Source organism: Topomyia yanbarensis, chromosome 3, assembly GCF_030247195.1.
Source record: "Topomyia yanbarensis strain Yona2022 chromosome 3, ASM3024719v1, whole genome shotgun sequence".
Lineage (NCBI taxonomy): Eukaryota > Metazoa > Arthropoda > Insecta > Diptera > Culicidae > Topomyia > Topomyia yanbarensis.
The window spans coordinates 386,320,884-386,339,336 of NC_080672.1; the positions used below are offsets into that span (position 1 = coordinate 386,320,884).

Consider the following 18,453-nt stretch of genomic DNA (forward strand, 5'->3'; position numbering starts at 1 on the left):
TCTTTCAAGCTGATTTTGTTTGTTTTTCACTAGGATGCCATGAAATCCGTCAAGAATCGACCGGCTGACTCCGGTGTCCTAGTGTCCCAGGGTCCAGCCTATCCACCTCCAAAACCACCGCGACCGGTTGCCATTGCGCCTCAATCTCCCGCACCGATAGCACCACCGGTGACCACGACGGGCATCAAAGCTGTATTCATTAGGCCACACTCGCAGCCCGTCAATACAAACTATCTGCCAGCAGATATTGAACAATATTTACCGCCTAGCAGACATTACCCATCCAGCACGCCAAGGCCTAATGTCTTCATACCTTCCAGCACGCCGTATTCTCCGCTTGCAGGGAACGATATTTCCTCGACGCCGATCGCAGTATATCCGCCTGCTTCAACGCCTTCTCCTCTAGCCGATCGTTCCCAGGCTCATCTACCTCCGCTAGTCATCTACAACAGCGATACGAGACAACCGAACGAATTCGATTATCAGACACCACGACCCGAAAACTCCTACAGTTACCAGCTGAGCAATGATCTACTACCTCCAAAACAGCACTACTACCGTGTGGTACCTTACTCTACTCCCTTTCCACACAGGCGGCGACTTCAGCAGGAAAGGAGACGTCCTCCTTACGTCCAGCCCATTACCATCACTTCAGCGGCTCCCTTTATTGAGCGGGCTACTCCAGCTCCTAAACCTCTGGTAGTTCCACTCTCCGACAACAATCTCGATTCTCTGCCGAGTTTCAACCGAGATCTGCTGGAACCGCCGGCAAGCTACCAGCAGTACCAAACGATTCGACGAGACGACGATCACATCTACGACGGTGTGTCGGTTACTAACGACGGTTTCCGGTACTATCTACCGCGGCAGTATCACGAGGAAACCAACTCCGGTAGTTCATCCCGAGAGGGTAGCTTCGGATACATCGACCCGTTCGGTATCCGCAGGGTTGTGTATTACAACACCGGCCCCGGCAAAGGATTTGTCCATCGGAAGAACAATCGCTTCGTAGGATTTAACGCTACTCCTTATGATCCACGACCGCTGTAAAAACGTGGGAGAACTTCCCACGCGAATCGCCTACCACCACCCTTCAATCGCCAAGTTCTTACGCTTCCATTAAATTATTTATTAGCCCTAGTTCTACCCACGACGGTAAGCATTCGCGATAGTAGGTTTAGTTAATTAACGATTTCAATCTGATCGAGATCGGGTGCCACTAGCTGATGATGATAATGATGATGATGATGATGGTGGTGGTCAACTGGACTCTCGACAGATGTGCGGAGGCGATGTCATTACAGGCTACGATTGCTTTTACCGCGCCGCGGGCGTTCTTCGTGACACTGCTAAAGTAAACTAAAGCAAATAGCTTAGCCGAGATTAAAGTTGAACTTTACCGGTTCTTTGTATCGTTAGTGGGTAAATGAAATGTCCCTCCCCCGTCGAGTAAATTGTTGACCTTCCAGCATCAGGCACGAGTCCGCTCGTTTTGATGGTTTGAGGGCTGTTGACAATCCTAATCCTGCATGCTGGTCAGACAGAACTAAGTTAGTAGTGGGTGCGGTGTTCGAAATGGGTGGGGTTTTCTGGCTTGACGTTTTGGACGAAATTAAATTTTGCTTGGCGTATCAGAATATATATGTTGGGTCGATCATCGGACAAATTTGGATATGTCAACCTATATAAACGCTTTTCGCTGCTCTACTCTACTCATAGGTATTTGCTTTGCTATCGGTCACGGCATGCTAAGTTACACTTTTTTTTTGCAAATCCATTAAACCATTCGAACACCGCTTGTCACCACAAGTATTAGTCACATTTTTTTTTCGTGTGGCGCCTCTTTTTAGCACTGCAAAGATTGATGAAAGTTTCAGGGAGCGTTGGTTCCATAAATCAACAAACTGCTGACGATTTCAATGCCAGCTCAATTGTTCAATTTCAGTCACTCATAACAGTAGGCGCTAGTTCAATTCAATCACAGGTTTCAATGCTCCCTCCTACCATAAACCATGCACTCAAAGCGAATCGGTTGAATTTAGAATGACTTCAGAGTTTTGGATTGTGATCGGTTCTGAGATGCAATAATTAAAGGGTGAACTAAGCAAACTTGCCTGAGTCAGTTACCTGACACGGTGACCTCGTCATTGATCCGTATAAGCTATAACTGGGTAAATTATTTTTCGCGCGAAAAGTCATTATGTATGCAAAACAAAAAACAACATTTTTCCTACAAATTTTGCACAGTTGTCAGTAAAAAGCGATATTGTGGTTGTGACTAGGGGCAGATCACTATAGAAATGTATAATAAATTTGCATCAAATTAGATAATTTCGCTAATTTTCAAAAATGCATCACAAGTTATCTGCTTCTAGGGTTGTGAGCAAAAAGGCTGTGTCGCCAAAATTCAACCGAAACTGTTATGTTTTCGATCCAATTTTTTGGAACTGTTACGAGAATATTGTTTGATTCGTAATCTTTCGTAATCTTTCCTTATTATGACGACGCGCCACGCCGCCGACGCACAGAGGAGTAACTGGTGTCAAATACTGGCCAAAAATATTTGTTGCTGCTATTGCTTTTATGATGCCTGATGTGAACAAAAAATAGACAATGGGCCCTATTCTCACAGTCACGTCACCTAGTGACTAGAACAAAATTTACTCTAGTCACTAGGTGACATGACTGTGAGAATAGGGCCCAATAACTAGTTCTTGGAACAATTTGGCATTTACAGGGGCGGCGAAACACTTTACGCCCGAGTGGGTAGAAAGCATAGGGTGAGGGGTCCAATAGTTTCCCTTTTCGCAATGCGCACGCTTACATTACATTCACATTAAATCACGTTCGTTTATGCAAATGGAATTGTGGTACATCGATGTTTTCAAATGTGTGTAGTGCGAGATACATGCGTTGCGCATCTAAATTTTTTGAAATGGTTCAAAATTTCGAGTGGGTAATTACTTACTCGGTTATATTCGAGTGGGTAGTACTACCCATACTACCCACGCTTTCCGCCGGCCCTGGACATTTATCCACCTACCAGTGCAGAGGTCAATTTTCTATATCCTTTCGAAAACTAGTAATTTCGAGATGATCTTTGTGAATACATTTGTTTCTCCAGTTGCACAAACAGTTGATCAGTGGAAAAGGGACGCCTGTGCATATTTTCATAAAGATTCATTTAAAAAAAAACATTTCATTTGACACTACAGCATTTCGGTGTACCTCAAATTACTAAAAATTTCAATATTTTCAAATCGCTTGGAATTTGTAGATCGGACAAGATCGGAAGAGTTCAAACGTTTTTCGGATAGCTGGAATTTTTTATCATTCAAGTTTGGAATAAAATATATAACAAACGTATATTTTAAAGTTGGTGCAATGCGCTGCAACACTAATATTTTCAGTCGGTTTTAGCCTAAAGTTATACAAATGGCTGTGTTCAACTACATTTGTAATAATATTGTCTTACTTAATACAGTCATCATCACTACAAAACGATATTGTTGGATATATAATTAAAATGATTAAAAACCCCCTTAAAATATCGCCAATTTTCATCCATGCAAAAAATCTGTAACAATTTTTGACATACTCCTAATTTTGCCACGTTATTCAGCAGGATTTTAGGTATGTAAAAAAATATAACGAAGGAGAAAATCAAAAAAAAAATATTTTGGTTATTGACCAGGAATTTGTTCCAGTTACTCCACTGTGCGACGCCGATGATTTTCACACGCCACAAATTGACTCTTGATTCATAGAATTTTCAAGCAAGCCATTGGATGATGCCGAGTGCCCCAGAATAAGATTTTAATCCACCGTAACCTGAACTCTTTTTATACCACTGGTGAGTAAAACGGTTCGGGAATGTACAAATGATTCGATTTCAAATGAATTTTACTCAAAAATAAACAATAAACTACATTGTGACTAATATTTTGATGACCATTTGTTGAATTTTCAGCTAGTTGTTATAGTGATATCTAAAGAAAGTTTTAAGCGCATCCTCAAATTTAGCAAATGATCTTAAATTTAGGATTTTGTGGATGTGTAGATTGAAACCTTCAAAACAGTAAAATTCGTCTTACTATCACAATTACAATCAAATTCGAATATTTTACATTTTTTTTTTAATTTGGACTGAAATTTTCAGAAAAAGAGGTATGGAACATACGTATTTACTAAAAATTACGTTCATTGAATCGTTGACTTAAACATTTTAACTTTTTTCGAGCATCCAGTTTTTCCAGTTTTTTTTTTCAAGAAAGGTCTGTTTTTTTTGAAAAAATGTTGGCAACGCTGCACGCAACCGTATAGTAAATTCGCTTGTAAAAGTGTTAGTTAATTTTGCTTGGTTGTCTCATGTCTCATTGGTGTTTGTACGAACTACTGTCATCACACACAGCGATGCTGTTTTGTCTGCAAATGACTTAAGCGAAATTTACACCAATCCGATCCGTTTCAGTGCCGTGCACGGACACCAATATTCTTTCATGCAATCCAAATGCGAATATTGGCGGCCGTGCACGGTACTGAACCGTCACTGAATCGGATCGGAAAGGTGTAAATTTGGCTTTAATTTCAAACAAGCTGTGCTGATGTACACATTTAACCTGTACGCAAGTATATGTGTAAGTTACGCGGTGAGTTTTACTCATAGCACAGCAAATGGTCCATCCCAGTCAAAAAGGGCAAGTTTCTGGCTAGCGGGGGGCTATTTTCCAACTCGGATGCGCTAATTGCCCTACAATTTGCCAGCAATTTGCTGGCAATTAGGGGCTATTTTCTAAGCAACATTTGGGCGATTTGCCGCCGTCATTTTTTGCCGCTCTACCCGCCCTTAAATCGCCCCTAAATCGCCCAGGGAACGCACCATTTAATCGCCCTTAATTGCCTGATATGAAAATTAAAAATAATAATTATTTTCGGATTCACTATCTACTCACATAAATTTATCGGTACACTAGGTAATCACCACCAGACTATAGGAAGAATCGATGGTGACATTCGTATAGCACACCAAAACTTACCACAATCTGACTTTCATTTAGACTCGGAGATCTTATTCCACTATACTTACACACGATTCCACAATTTTTCACATTCGTTGGCTAAATTAAGTGCACTAAACAAACAAAATACAAGCGGGAACACGCCAATTGTTTAAAAAAAAAACAATTTTAAACTTAAGCCAAACATGAACCGCCATGTTTGAAAAACGCAAAAAAAAAAAACAACCAAGTCCATTTCAGCCGCCAGAAAATTTGTCTAAGTATTGAAATTGCCTTTAAATCGCATTCGCAAATTGCATTTGTTCCTAGGGGAAATTAGCACAGGCGAGTTGAGTCAAACGTCAAACTTTTTAAATCGCCTGACCATGTTCGTCCGCATTTTTTTGACAGGGATATGGCAACGCTCTCTCATGTCGTTTTCGATTGAGAGCCTAGACACTAGCCCAGGTTAGTTGCTTCAAACAAACGTTTTTAATGGAACTGAGTTGGGTTCTCGCAAAACAACGGTGGTGTGAGCGAACCCGAAATATATTTCAGGTTGGAACCCAACTCGGTTTTCAGTTCAGCGGCGCATAACCTAGGTTCGAAACTGGCTTCAAACAAACAGTTTGACAGCAGTTAAGTTCGAAACTGAGCTAGTTTCTGCCTCAAGCAAAAACGACATCAGTTATCGATGCAGTGAACATAATCAAAGATGTCAAATGGTCCTAAGTGCTAATGTGAGCCTCTCTTTGTTTACTTTCTCTTTTGATTATTACGGCGTCATCTTAAAACCTTTCAATATTCTTTCACGATATATCGAAAAACTCTGATTTCGACTAGCTTATTCTGCTAAGAGTTGAGTAACAAATGTAAACAAAGAGAAACTGTCATTTGCACTTAGGACCATTTGACATGTTTGGCTAGATATGGTTTGCGCTTGAATTAATTTTCGATGGACGTTCAACAGGATGCTGGAGTGCACTAGAATGATATTTCCGAAGAGAAGTGTACACTAGACCTCTCCACATTTTGAAAAAGTTTTGAAATATACATGGGTCAGCTCAGGTTTTTGTTCTAGGTGTGAATTTAAGAACTTTTGCCAAAAATGGCTTAATTTGGACATGATTTAGAGGTGTCTCCAATCAAAATCGTGTTTTTGCTATGTTTCCATAGGAAAATCATTTAAACTCTGATTTAATAGGCCCTACATGCCCACATATCATCAAAAGTTGTTCCTTAGACATATCTTAACATGTTTTAATATGTGAACATACCTCTAATCGCAATAGAGTATTTGTTACCTGGATTTTTATACAGAAAAGAATATAAAAACCAAGAAAAAATAATACCATTTTCTTTTGTACACTGTACACGACTCAAATGATCAAATCCATATCAACTTTTGAATAGGCCTAATAAGATAAAACTTTTGTTTTGTTGATTTCTCTTTATTTGTTATAATTTCAACTCAGAAAACATTTGAAATTGATTCTACCAAGGGTAAAGATGTTGACTCGTGTGTATTTTTCATGAAATTCAACTCGGCAGCGGAATAATGAGCAAAATAAGTTTGTTTACAAAAATCTCATTAGCCCTTTTGAAAAATTAATATCGAAATGACACTTCTGCTCGAAAGAACAAAGCCATTTCATCATCAGCACAACCATTTTAAAGGGGCTCTCAATGTTACTAGTCTGCAGAGAGCTGCTACTGCTGCGAAATACAAAAATGATGAACATAAATCCTATCTAGAACCCACGAAACACTGGTACATTTAGGTAGAATGAAGCGAGCTATGCCAAAGGATGCCATTATGCCAGATTTATCTGGCACAGCCAGAGATTTTTGCTGCTTTCAGACAAACAGACAAATTTCTCATACTGCCAGGTTTTTTAAGTTTTAGAAGCTGCTACATAAATATTTTGGAAATTTGGGTTATAATGTCTAAAAAATTTAATAAAATCGATTTATGTACATTCTATGAAAACTAAAATGTATGCCAAATTTCGATGACTGTGAGGTCGCTGTCAAGTGCCAGATTTTGCCAGACATTTTTAGTTGAATTGCCAGATTTTCTTTGTAAAATAGTGGCAACCCTGGCTATGACATCGGCGTAATTGAAATAAGTTCCAAGAGTATGTGTGAATATTTTTAAAGCCCGAGTGGCGTGCACATACGAATGCACATGTACACGGGTGAAGGCGCCCTTTGCATGTGTATTAGTGCAGGTTTATTTTAAAACCAACACTCTGATAACTTCAAATTCATCAATAGAAGTTCAATAGTGGGTTTGTGCAGTTAACTAGGGTGTAATCGTAGCATAATGCTTTTTAACCCTGACCAATAACGCTTTATACGCATTATACCAGTTATAATGCATATTTCACACCAGAATCATGCTTCCTTGCATGTAAATCACACGTGTCGCGTTTTGGGTATATTGTCTTTGCGAAACTATCCCCTAATACAATATAAAACTTCTATGTGAAACTTTCCATTACCAATCTTCGTACCAGTCGGTTCTCATGCTAAAGAGAAACACGTCTGTCGTCAACGTGAGACATGTTAGTAGACTTGAGCGATTCGTAGTAACTCTGCCTGAGCTTGATTCCTGCCAGCAGAAAACAAAAGATTAGTGTGCTAGATTTTAAACCTATTTCTAATGACCCTGCCACTTCTAGTTTTCCGATCTGTATATTACACATCCTTGCTGTCACTTGAGTACTATGGCTCTAAAATTTTTATAACTTTCCCTCTACATGGTAATCCCTAGATAATTAAATGTCGTTATAAAGTAAAAAAAAATGTAATTATATATTTGCCAAATATATTCGATTTTAGTCTTTCTATGGTAAGACAAGACAAGACATGTGTCGTAATACTATTTGAAGCTAGGCGTCGGAAGTTAACTCACGTCAGGTCATATCTTCGATTTTGACTGTTACTTAGTAAGCCAGATTTACAAATATTTATGTATTTTATAGACTTTTGATAGTCTTTTACAGACATGCTTACTTTCTTACTTCTTGCACTAATTGTTATTAATTTCCTCTCCGATGGTGCTAACAGTTGACTGTGTTAGGGGGTGTTAGATGCTATTTTTGCAATTGTCATTATGACCTGCACAGCTGTCACATATTTGGCTACTGTCTGTTCAGGTATTCGCATTGAAATCTCTACTCTGGATTAGCTTGCTGTAGATTAGCGGGCAATCGACTGAGATGCTTTCTCCACTGTGTGTTCCGCGCAAGCTCCTGTGCTGTCTGATTACAGGACATGGCCTGATTTGTGCAATATTAGTTTCGCCAATTTAGAGTTCTACAGTCAAAAAGGAGGTAATAGGTAAAGGTATCTGGTGTAACGGAATCTTCTTCTCTGTATTGCGACATTTTGCAATTAGTTTAGAAGCCGTACGCGGTGTAAGGTCATATAGTCTCACCCCTATATTGTTATTTTCCATATACACGGGAATCTTAAATCCAACACTATCACTTTCAGTCACGTGCTTTAGGTCGTTCTACTAAACGAATCTTTCTGCTTTGCCTAATGGATTGATATCAGCATTGCATTACGCATGTGATGATACTGAATATAGACGTCTTACATAAGCCTTAGTACCACTTTCGCCTTCAGACAATATTTCAATTCACGAAATTTCCTTCGTTCACACTAGATAAAGGGACTGATAGTTATCGTTCATTTTACACGATTGTAGGTCAGACTCTAACAGAAGTAGAAAATAGACTGAACTCCAGGTCTTGTTGAATTTATTTTAGCAATCACAAATTGAACTCTGTTAAAAAAAATAATTTCATTATATAAGCCACTCCTGGATGAATTCAACTCTATTATACCACAGAGAACAGACATATAAGCTAGAACAAACTTTCCCGAAAAACCTGTGTAAACATCTATTTCGTATTTTCATTTAAATATTTACACAGGTTTTTCGGGAAAGTTTGTTCTAGCTTATATGTTTGTTATCTGTGATACTAATTATCTTCTAGGAGAGAGATACGAAGAGAAATGCAGAAAATAAGGCAACCTTCAATTCCATTGTTAAAATCTTGCAGTGCTGCCAAAAATAGGTAGATTGGCTCAGCTGGCTCGCTCTGTGCATATCTCTCCCCGGAGGATAACTTGTTTATACCAGCCCCCTGGCAACCCTATACCATCATATGGAGTTTGACAGCGATCGACATATATGGGGCGTTATAGCTATAAAGCCCCAAACAAAGAATTATGTTCGGCACTATGCTCGATATTCAAGCATTCCACACGACGTTTTGCATCTTGTGGGATGATTTAATATCATATCATTCAGAAAATCGATATTTTGTAACTAAATACAGCTTCTAATCATTTGGTTCAAAATCAATGTTTTGCCTTTCATGGCAGTGATGCTGGCTGTACAGAGACGTCGTCCTTGACAGGGGGCTGGTTTATACGGCTGCATCAAACAAACGATTACAAAACTGAGCTTTGTGTTTACTTCAATCAATGGTGGTAAATCAGAATTATAAACACTCATAGTAATAGACTCGCGGATGAAAAAAAACCGCAAAACTGGCAACTGAAAAAACAAGCATGTTAAATTGGCATCACCCAAAAATGTACAAGCTCGAACGTGCTCGACTATATTCGATCATCTGTGTTTATCAAAATAATTTTTCAAGATATTCAATATATGAATCAAAAGAGAAGTTATACGTTTGATACTCTGATACAAGACTTTGATACAAGAAATAAAGGAATGCAAAAAAAATATCAAATTTCTTCAAAAACTCAAAGTAGATGAAAATGAGCATAAGTAAAATGCTGTTTATGCGGTTAGGCAGAACACAATAAATATCTTTCTAAAGAACATTAGGCTGAGCACGCTGACAAATTCGACATAAATTGACTTTTACTGTGAGCCGTATTTACAAACATTGCTTCACAGCGTAATGGCAATGTTGGTATACACGGCTCACAGCAAACTTCATTTTATGTCGACTTATCAGTCCACTTCGTCAGCCTGCACAGCCTAGTTGTAAAACACTCATACGGACATGAAAAGTAAAGCCTCATGTGAATAACAAAATGCATTTTGAAATAAAATCGCAATACTTGTTCTGCTTGTTTGCATTGTATGACGTCATGCTCGTTTGACTCCCCATTTTGACAGATTGTCTGACAAAAGTAACTTCGCCGGTCTATTACTATGAGTGTCTATAATAAGAACTCGATATTGAATTCAGATACGAACACAACACGATTTTATTTTTATGTTGGTACCTTAACCCTTTCATGCCCAACTTTTTCTCTAGCGCGTATAGGATTTCAACATTATTTTTGCTTAAGGACTACTTCCCTTGCAGTGCTTGAAGCTGTTCAATTTTTACCTTCCGATGCTCAATGAAATTTTCCTGTAATATTTGAAATAGTCTAAATGCATGGAAAAGATAGTCGAAGACAGTCTCAATTCATAGGTCTTATCAATTTTCAATAATATTGCCAGATATCAAAAATATATTAAAATTTCGCTAACTAATAATAACCCTGGCACTGCTCCTGCGGAAGCCTATGAAACTAATGTCGTTTTCGCTTGAGGCAGAAACTAACTCAGTTTCGGAACTATATGCTGTCAAACCGTTTGTTTGAAGCTAGTTTCGAACCTAGGTTATGCTCCACTGAACTGAAAACCGAGTTGGGTTCCAACCTGAAATATATTTCGGGTTCGCTCACACTACCGCTGTTTTGCGAGAACCCAACTCAGTTCCATTAAAACGTTTGTTTGAAGCAACTAACCTGGGTTAGTGTCTAGGTTCTCAATCGAAAACGACATAATAGCAATAATGTTAGTTCTGTGAATAATACTTCTAATTATACGCGTTCAAATGAAAGGTGATAGTCTCAGTTACTAGCCTTACTTATTTTGGTGAGCAAATCTTGCCTAAAACAATGCTGTTTAAAAACGTTGTTGTTTATAAACAACATGGGCATGAAGGGGTTAATATTTGAAATGATCGATCGATTCTGCTCCTCTGAATTTTATTTGTATAAGATTAAACCTTAGTATCAATTTAGGTATTTCTTCTACTTATTATTAGAAATTGTACGACTTACACCGTTTTGGATTCACATTCCACAAGCAACCAATTTTTCTTGTCAGCCACTGTAATAGCAAACATGGAAAAACTGCAAAAAAACCTTAGGGACCATTCATAAATTACGTAACGCAAAAATTGCCCAAAATTGACCCCCCCCTCCCCCTATGTAACAAATTGTCACAAATTTTTCCATCCCCCCCTCCCCTGTTACGTAACAAATTCCAAGAAAAATTTTTTTTTTCTTCGATGAAAACATGTTACGTAACGATCTAGTTAACACCCCCTCCCCCCTATGTCACAACTTGTCACAACTTGTCGTACCCCCTCCCCCCCTAAAAGCGTTACGTAATTTATGAATGGTCCCTTAGCCAGGATTAGCCAACAGCCCTCTTGATACCAGCTTCGAATTCTTCAAAAGTTCAATAGAACTCTGTCGCTTCTCGAAAGAAATTGCCATACTTTTAAGATTTTTAACCCATTCCAGTGTGTAGCATGTAAGTTTCGTGAAAAAGTAGTAGATCCATTCGCAACTAATATAAGCCTAAACAAGCTTGAAGTAACTACCAAGTGATCATACAAACATAATACAAACTGATTGCCATATTTGTAGGAGAAAAAAAACTATAGTAAAAAGTAAAACAGAATGAAAAACTAATTCGTTCGAGGCATAGGTTCTCTGATAATAGAAGTGCATTTGTTATCTTTTTCTGTAACCTACTGAACATGATCGTAGTTAACTCGCAAATGAATCTCCGTTACAGAGAATTTTGATTCGAATTCAAATCTGACACACTCGAACGAATCGACGACAATATATCTCACAATATCCTCATGCTAAGCGCTATTTATAACACTAGCTAATAAGCTTTGGTAGGACAAGAAAGACGAAATATGTACATAGACGCAAGAACATAGATCAGTGATATATACTTTACAGCGAGAAACACAGAGCGCCATGATGACGGAATAATTCCAAAGCTAGTTGCTTGGCTAGTTTGGCTTCTTCATTTCTATAGACAGCTTCGAAAATCCTGTTCCCAAGTAGCAATAAGTCTATTTGCCCTTTGGGGATAAAAGTTGATTTGAATTTCTGTAGGAGACCCACTTATATTTAAGGTTCTAAAGAAGTTCTTATCACATTACACCAATGTCGGTCATCGGCAAATCATCACAATGGTAAGAAAAATATTTTTTTGCGCTTAAATAGGATTTTAGCAAATGTTTCTTTCTTTCAGAAATCTCTTGGAGTACTTTTCACTCTAGCGGTTGTCGCCGTTTCGGAAGGAGCGCTGCTTCATCTGTTGTCCGCTGGATTGGCTTTAAAGACGCACGTTCTCACTGCGAAAAGCCTGAAACCAGCCGTACCAGTTAAACTGAAACTGTACGCTCCATCTCACCCGTACCCACCTGCGATCAAACCACCTAGTCACTATGGAGTTCCTATTATCATTCCACCGCTGCCTCCAATAACTACTACAATACCACCGCCTACTACAACACAACCACCACCACCTCCACCTACTACTACGCATCCTCCACCACCACCGCCTACTACTACACAACCTCCACCGCCACCACCACCACCGACAACAACAACTACTCCTGCACCTCCGCCGGAAACAACCCTTCCACCGTACATTCCTCATGAAATCTACGGCATTCCAGTAACACTACCAGCAATCGAACCTCCGACCGAGGAACCACCACACAATCCGGAGGACTGTCCGCTCACCGTTCTACAGGAGAACTTGTACAATCTGGAAAATACCTTCGGTGAAAACCCAACCAGCCAAGTCGTAGTGTACCCAGCCATTCCAGCCAATCCGTCATCTCCCGTACAGGAAACCTATTGGCAAACCGTAATCAATCCGGCTTCACCGGCGGTGGAGGATCCCAATCCGTCGATAGTCGGACAGAGCTGGGAAGAACCGGCACCCAATCCACCGATAGTCGGCCAGAGCTGGGAAGATCCGGCTCCCAATCCGCCGATAGTCGGACAGAGCTGGCAAGAACCGGTCCAACCGGAACAAGCAGCTCCGTACCCTCCGAGCTTGAGCGTTCCCGCTGTGGAAGATCCCACGCTAATCGGTGATTTCAATCACATTGGAGAAGCCTGGTCTCCTCCAAATGTACCGGTTGTACCCGCACTACAGTATGGGGCACCTTATTGATAACGCGCTGATAGTGAGTTAGATAGTGAGGAACAAGGAAAAATAAAAATAATGAAAATTAATGACAGTTGATCCTATAGTCTGTTGTCTGTTTTTTTTATTGATTAGTTTATGCTATATTATTATTTGTACACGATAGATGGCGATGGCCCAGATGCTTAGGTGTCTTCAACAATGTTTCATGAAACTTAATTGCGCATCTAAAACGGATGGCACATTCACTTTTCTTAAAGGGATACTTCCATATTAAAAATCGGCTGTATATTACAGTGTTTATTTGGTCTTCTGCTCTCTTGCAAAACAGTTATTTTGGAGTAACTTTGATGAAGATACCATTTATCGATATATTTAATCTGCGCGAAATCAAAGATTCAGGTTTTCTAAATGCGATGGTTTTCCACCACTTAGAAAGTATCAAACTCCAACAGACTACATAACTAATCAGAACACACGAATCTATCGACTTGAAGATAGAAGCCCCATTTAATCCTCCTAGTGACTGGAATGAAACGTTTCTGATACTTAACGATGTTTGCTCAGTCAATAGTTTGCAGAACTCATGGAATAAAATGAATAAATTATAGAAAATCAATTAAATGCTTGAAATTACAAAATTACAAGGAAAAAAAAATGCAAAATCGTATAAATATTTAAAGAATTAAATGAACATCGTGAAATAAATGAAACAAAAGAATCGTGTACAATAATAATACACAAATCGAATAAAGAGAATAAAAAGTACAAAATGAAGTAAATGATGGAAATCAATAAAATGAACAAAAAATAAATGATCCGAAGAAAATGGAAAAAATTATAAAATAAAATAAAACTTAATCCATAAAAATGAAATGAAAACAGTGACTAGTATTAAGTTGATGGATAAAATGAATAACATGCATACAAGGAATAAACTGAACAGAATGAATCTAAAGAATAAAATTAATAAAATCAATAAAATGAACTAAACGAATAAAATGAAAAGAAGAAGGCGAATCAAATATTTCAAATAAATGAAATTAAAAATATATAAAATTAGCAAACTAAGCAAAGTGCAAAAAGTGAACAAAAAAGCAAAAAATGAATTTTTCAACAAGATTTAAACAATGAGCAAAATAACGTACATGAATAAAACAATGAAGTTCACAAAGTTTTGATATATTTGTGAAACACTGTTATTGTGCCTTGCAGGATAATCGCTCGATATGCGATTATATGAAAGCTCAATTGAGATAGGCGCGTGACAGCCGCCTATATAAATGTATAGGCAGCTTTTTCCTTGAAGCTTTCGAAAAGCACACAGCTGGCAGAAAAATAAAGCTCCACTGAAATCTGCTTGCGGAGCAACTGCGGCTATATTTGATGCGCCTTTCAGACGCCCGCAATGTTAGATTTTATTATAAGCGCGACAATATTGTGCCTTGCAGGATAATCGCTCGATATGCGATTATATGAAAGCTCAATTGAGATAGGCGCGTGACAGCCGCCTATATAAATGTATAGGCAGCTTTTTCCTTGAAGCTTTCGAAAAGCACACAGCTGGCAGAAAAATAAAGCTCCACTGAAATCTGCTTGCGGAGCAACTGCGGCTATATTTGATGCGCCTTTCAGACGCCCGCAATGTTAGATTTTATTATAAGCGCGACAATATTTGAAGGTCTAAGTCTATGTCTATGTCGGCCAGAGCTGGGAAGATCCGGCTCCCAATCCGCCGATAGTCGGACAGAGCTGGCAAGAACCGGTCCAACCGGAACAAGCAGCTCCGTACCCTCCGAGCTTGAGCGTTCCCGCTGTGGAAGATCCCACGCTAATCGGTGATTTCAATCACATTGGAGAAGCCTGGTCTCCTCCAAATGTACCGGTTGTACCCGCACTACAGTATGGGGCACCTTATTGATAACGCGCTGATAGTGAGTTAGATAGTGAGGAACAAGGAAAAATAAAAATAATGAAAATTAATGACAGTTGATCCTATAGTCTGTTGTCTGTTTTTTTTATTGATTAGTTTATGCTATATTATTATTTGTACACGATAGATGGCGATGGCCCAGATGCTTAGGTGTCTTCAACAATGTTTCATGAAACTTAATTGCGCATCTAAAACGGATGGCACATTCACTGTTCTTAAAGGGATACTTCCATATTAAAAATCGGCTGTATATTACAGTGTTTATTCGGTCTTCTGCTCTCTTGCAAAACAGTTATTTTGGAGTAACTTTGATGAAGATACCATTTATCGATATATTTAATCTGCGCGAAATCAAAGATTCAGGTTTTCTAAATGCGATGGTTTTCCACCACTTAGAAAGTATCAAACTCCAACAGACTACATAACTAATCAGAACACACGAATCTATCGACTTGAAGATAGAAGCCCCATTTAATCCTCCTAGTGACTGGAATGAAACGTTTCTGATACTTAACGATGTTTGCTCAGTCAATAGTTTGCAGAACTCATGGAATAAAATGAATAAATTATAGAAAATCAATTAAATGCTTGAAATTACAAAATTACAAGGAAAAAAAAATGCAAAATCGTATAAATATTTAAAGAATTAAATGAACATCGTGAAATAAATGAAACAAAAGAATCGTGTACAATAATAATACACAAATCGAATAAAGAGAATAAAAAGTACAAAATGAAGTAAATGATGGAAATCAATAAAATGAACAAAAAATAAATGATCCGAAGAAAATGGAAAAAATTATAAAATAAAATAAAACTTAATCCATAAAAATGAAATGAAAACAGTGACTAGTATTAAGTTGATGGATAAAATGAATAACATGCATACAAGGAATAAACTGAACAGAATGAATCTAAAGAATAAAATTAATAAAATCAATAAAATGAACTAAACGAATAAAATGAAAAGAAGAAGGCGAATCAAATATTTCAAATAAATGAAATTAAAAATATATAAAATTAGCAAACTAAGCAAAGTGCAAAAAGTGAACAAAAAAGCAAAAAATGAATTTTTCAACAAGATTTAAACAATGAGCAAAATAACGTACATGAATAAAACAATGAAGTTCACAAAGTTTTGATATATTTGTGAAACACTGTTATTGTGCCTTGCAGGATAATCGCTCGATATGCGATTATATGAAAGCTCAATTGAGATAGGCGCGTGACAGCCGCCTATATAAATGTATAGGCAGCTTTTTCCTTGAAGCTTTCGAAAAGCACACAGCTGGCAGAAAAATAAAGCTCCACTGAAATCTGCTTGCGGAGCAACTGCGGCTATATTTGATGCGCCTTTCAGACGCCCGCAATGTTAGATTTTATTATAAGCGCGACAATATTTGAAGGTCTAAGTCTATGCCATCTGCGCAACGACTTTTTTGATTTTTTTTGGGCGGATATACTCTTATGAGTCACTATGGTGTATCCGTCTTCATGGTTTTTTTGTTGGTTTTGCTGGTTGTTGGTGTGTAGACACAGGAGGTACTATCGTTGTTCGGTGAGTGTGTGTTACTTTTTGAACCGAAACTATTGGTTAAGCAACCGTTTGTGGTTTAGTACAAGATGACAGCGTACTGGTGTCCGTTGCAGTAGATGAACGCCAGTATTCCTGAACTGCATCTCACTGCAAATGTCTTTCGCGTTTTCTTGAGGTTCCGCTTGACGATAGCCCAAATTTTATTCATATTGGGTGAAGCTCTGGTCTGTTGGGCCTCGGACGGTTCCGCTTGAAACAGCCGGTCATTCTTTTCGTCGTTTTTTTGGCTGTCGGCAAGCGTTTTCCGAACACTTTTATTATGGCCATTTAACAATTTCGCCAACTTGGCTTGTAAGTAGCTCGGATTTCTGTGATGCGCGAGAAAAATTTTGCTCAGTTCCTCCTAACTTGCTTCAACGCCATTTTCAAAACAAATGTCAAAATCTAATAGTACATGCTCATCCAAAATAACTCAAAAGTGAGTGGCCAGTCACTCAATTTCATTAAAACGCACATTATCAAAAAGTGAGTTTTTCTCGATTACTAAGTTTTGAATTCGGGTTGAAAATGTCAAAATATGATAAATTGTTACTCAAAAACAAAATATGAAAAATAACCATTCCATATTTATAATATATCTATATAAAAATTCAACGGTATTTAAAACTGTATTTACCTGAACCTCCCGGCTTTAATACGATGCGGTCATTCCAAATATTCCGAGAACTTTTCTCTTCTTAGATAGCATGCAGATTACAATCACGTAGTCTCGGCTGGATCTTAAAAAACCTTAAAAGCAGGCCCGTGGGCAAAGGGAGGGCTTTAGGGATTCAAACCCCTCCCATGAGGATTTTGATTTACTTTTAAAAATTTATTCAATAAACGGTAGATAATTTTCTAAGTATATATAATATTTTGCGAATATGAAAGCAAATAAAACGGTTTAATGAAAATTTTATACAAATCGCGAGCCGCTCGAGAAGATCTTCGTGAGCGAAGCCATCCACATTGGAAAAGAATAGAATAAAAAAGCAATGGATGTGCTTCTTCATTGGTTGTTATATGTAGCTTTAGCTCGCGTGTGTTCGTAGTACCAGGTTGCTATGCCTAATTTTCTAAGCAAACAAAATGCATCACAACTGAAGAAAGATTTCTTGTGAATGACAAATGAACGTTTCGTGATACGATTTTCCCATACTCGGTTGTGAGTAGACCAGTTACGCCGCAAAGTTCGATCAGCGGGCTAGCAACGGGAGTTCAGGAGGACAAACACGAAATCGTAAAAATTTCGGGATATCATTGTCTGGGGAAATTTCAGCACCGATGACCGGAGTGGCTGTCAATTAAATGGCATCAGTATAAGGAGAAATACTACCGTCGAGAAATTCTCAGTATCAACTAGCAGATACATAGAGACGAGTAACGTCAAGAAGGATAAGAAACCCTGCGAAGATGGTTGTAAAGAGATGTATGGTCGACACCTCCGGATCGGTTCGTATCTTAACAGATGGCGCTATTTGCAGGAGACCTGAGCAGTTAAGATATACCGCGAAGGTTGGACAGCAAGCAGGAAACGATCAACATAAAATAAAAAGAGCAAGAGTAGTAGTAGTACCTAACGGTTGCCCAGAATGGATAAGAATTTCGAGAAACAAGAGGTTTTTGTTTAAAAGTAGACTAACTGCTAGAAACCAATCCTACACTACCACGAGCCAGTAAGAAGTCTGTTGAAGAATCCTTCTTGACA

General features: G+C 38.4%; 2 protein-coding genes across 3 annotated transcripts in view; both read left to right on the plus strand.

The window, feature by feature from the left end:
- LOC131689839 (uncharacterized) overlaps positions 1-2,628 on the plus strand; it is a 72,026-nt gene extending 69,398 nt beyond the window's left edge. For both annotated transcript variants that reach the window (XM_058975161.1, XM_058975160.1), the window contains exon 4: positions 34-2,628. In XM_058975161.1, the coding sequence (XP_058831144.1) occupies positions 34-1,050 (1,017 nt within the window). In that variant the 3' untranslated portion in view covers positions 1,051-2,628. The remainder of the gene's footprint in view (positions 1-33) is intronic.
- A 9,187-nt stretch (positions 2,629-11,815) lies between these two features.
- LOC131688288 (uncharacterized) lies at positions 11,816-15,157 on the plus strand. Its single transcript, XM_058972480.1, has 3 exons — positions 11,816-11,821; positions 12,328-13,227; positions 14,945-15,157. Exons 1-3 carry the CDS (start codon positions 11,816-11,818, stop codon positions 15,155-15,157), a joined length of 1,119 nt encoding a protein of 372 aa, XP_058828463.1.
- Positions 15,158-18,453: the final 3,296 nt, after the last annotated feature.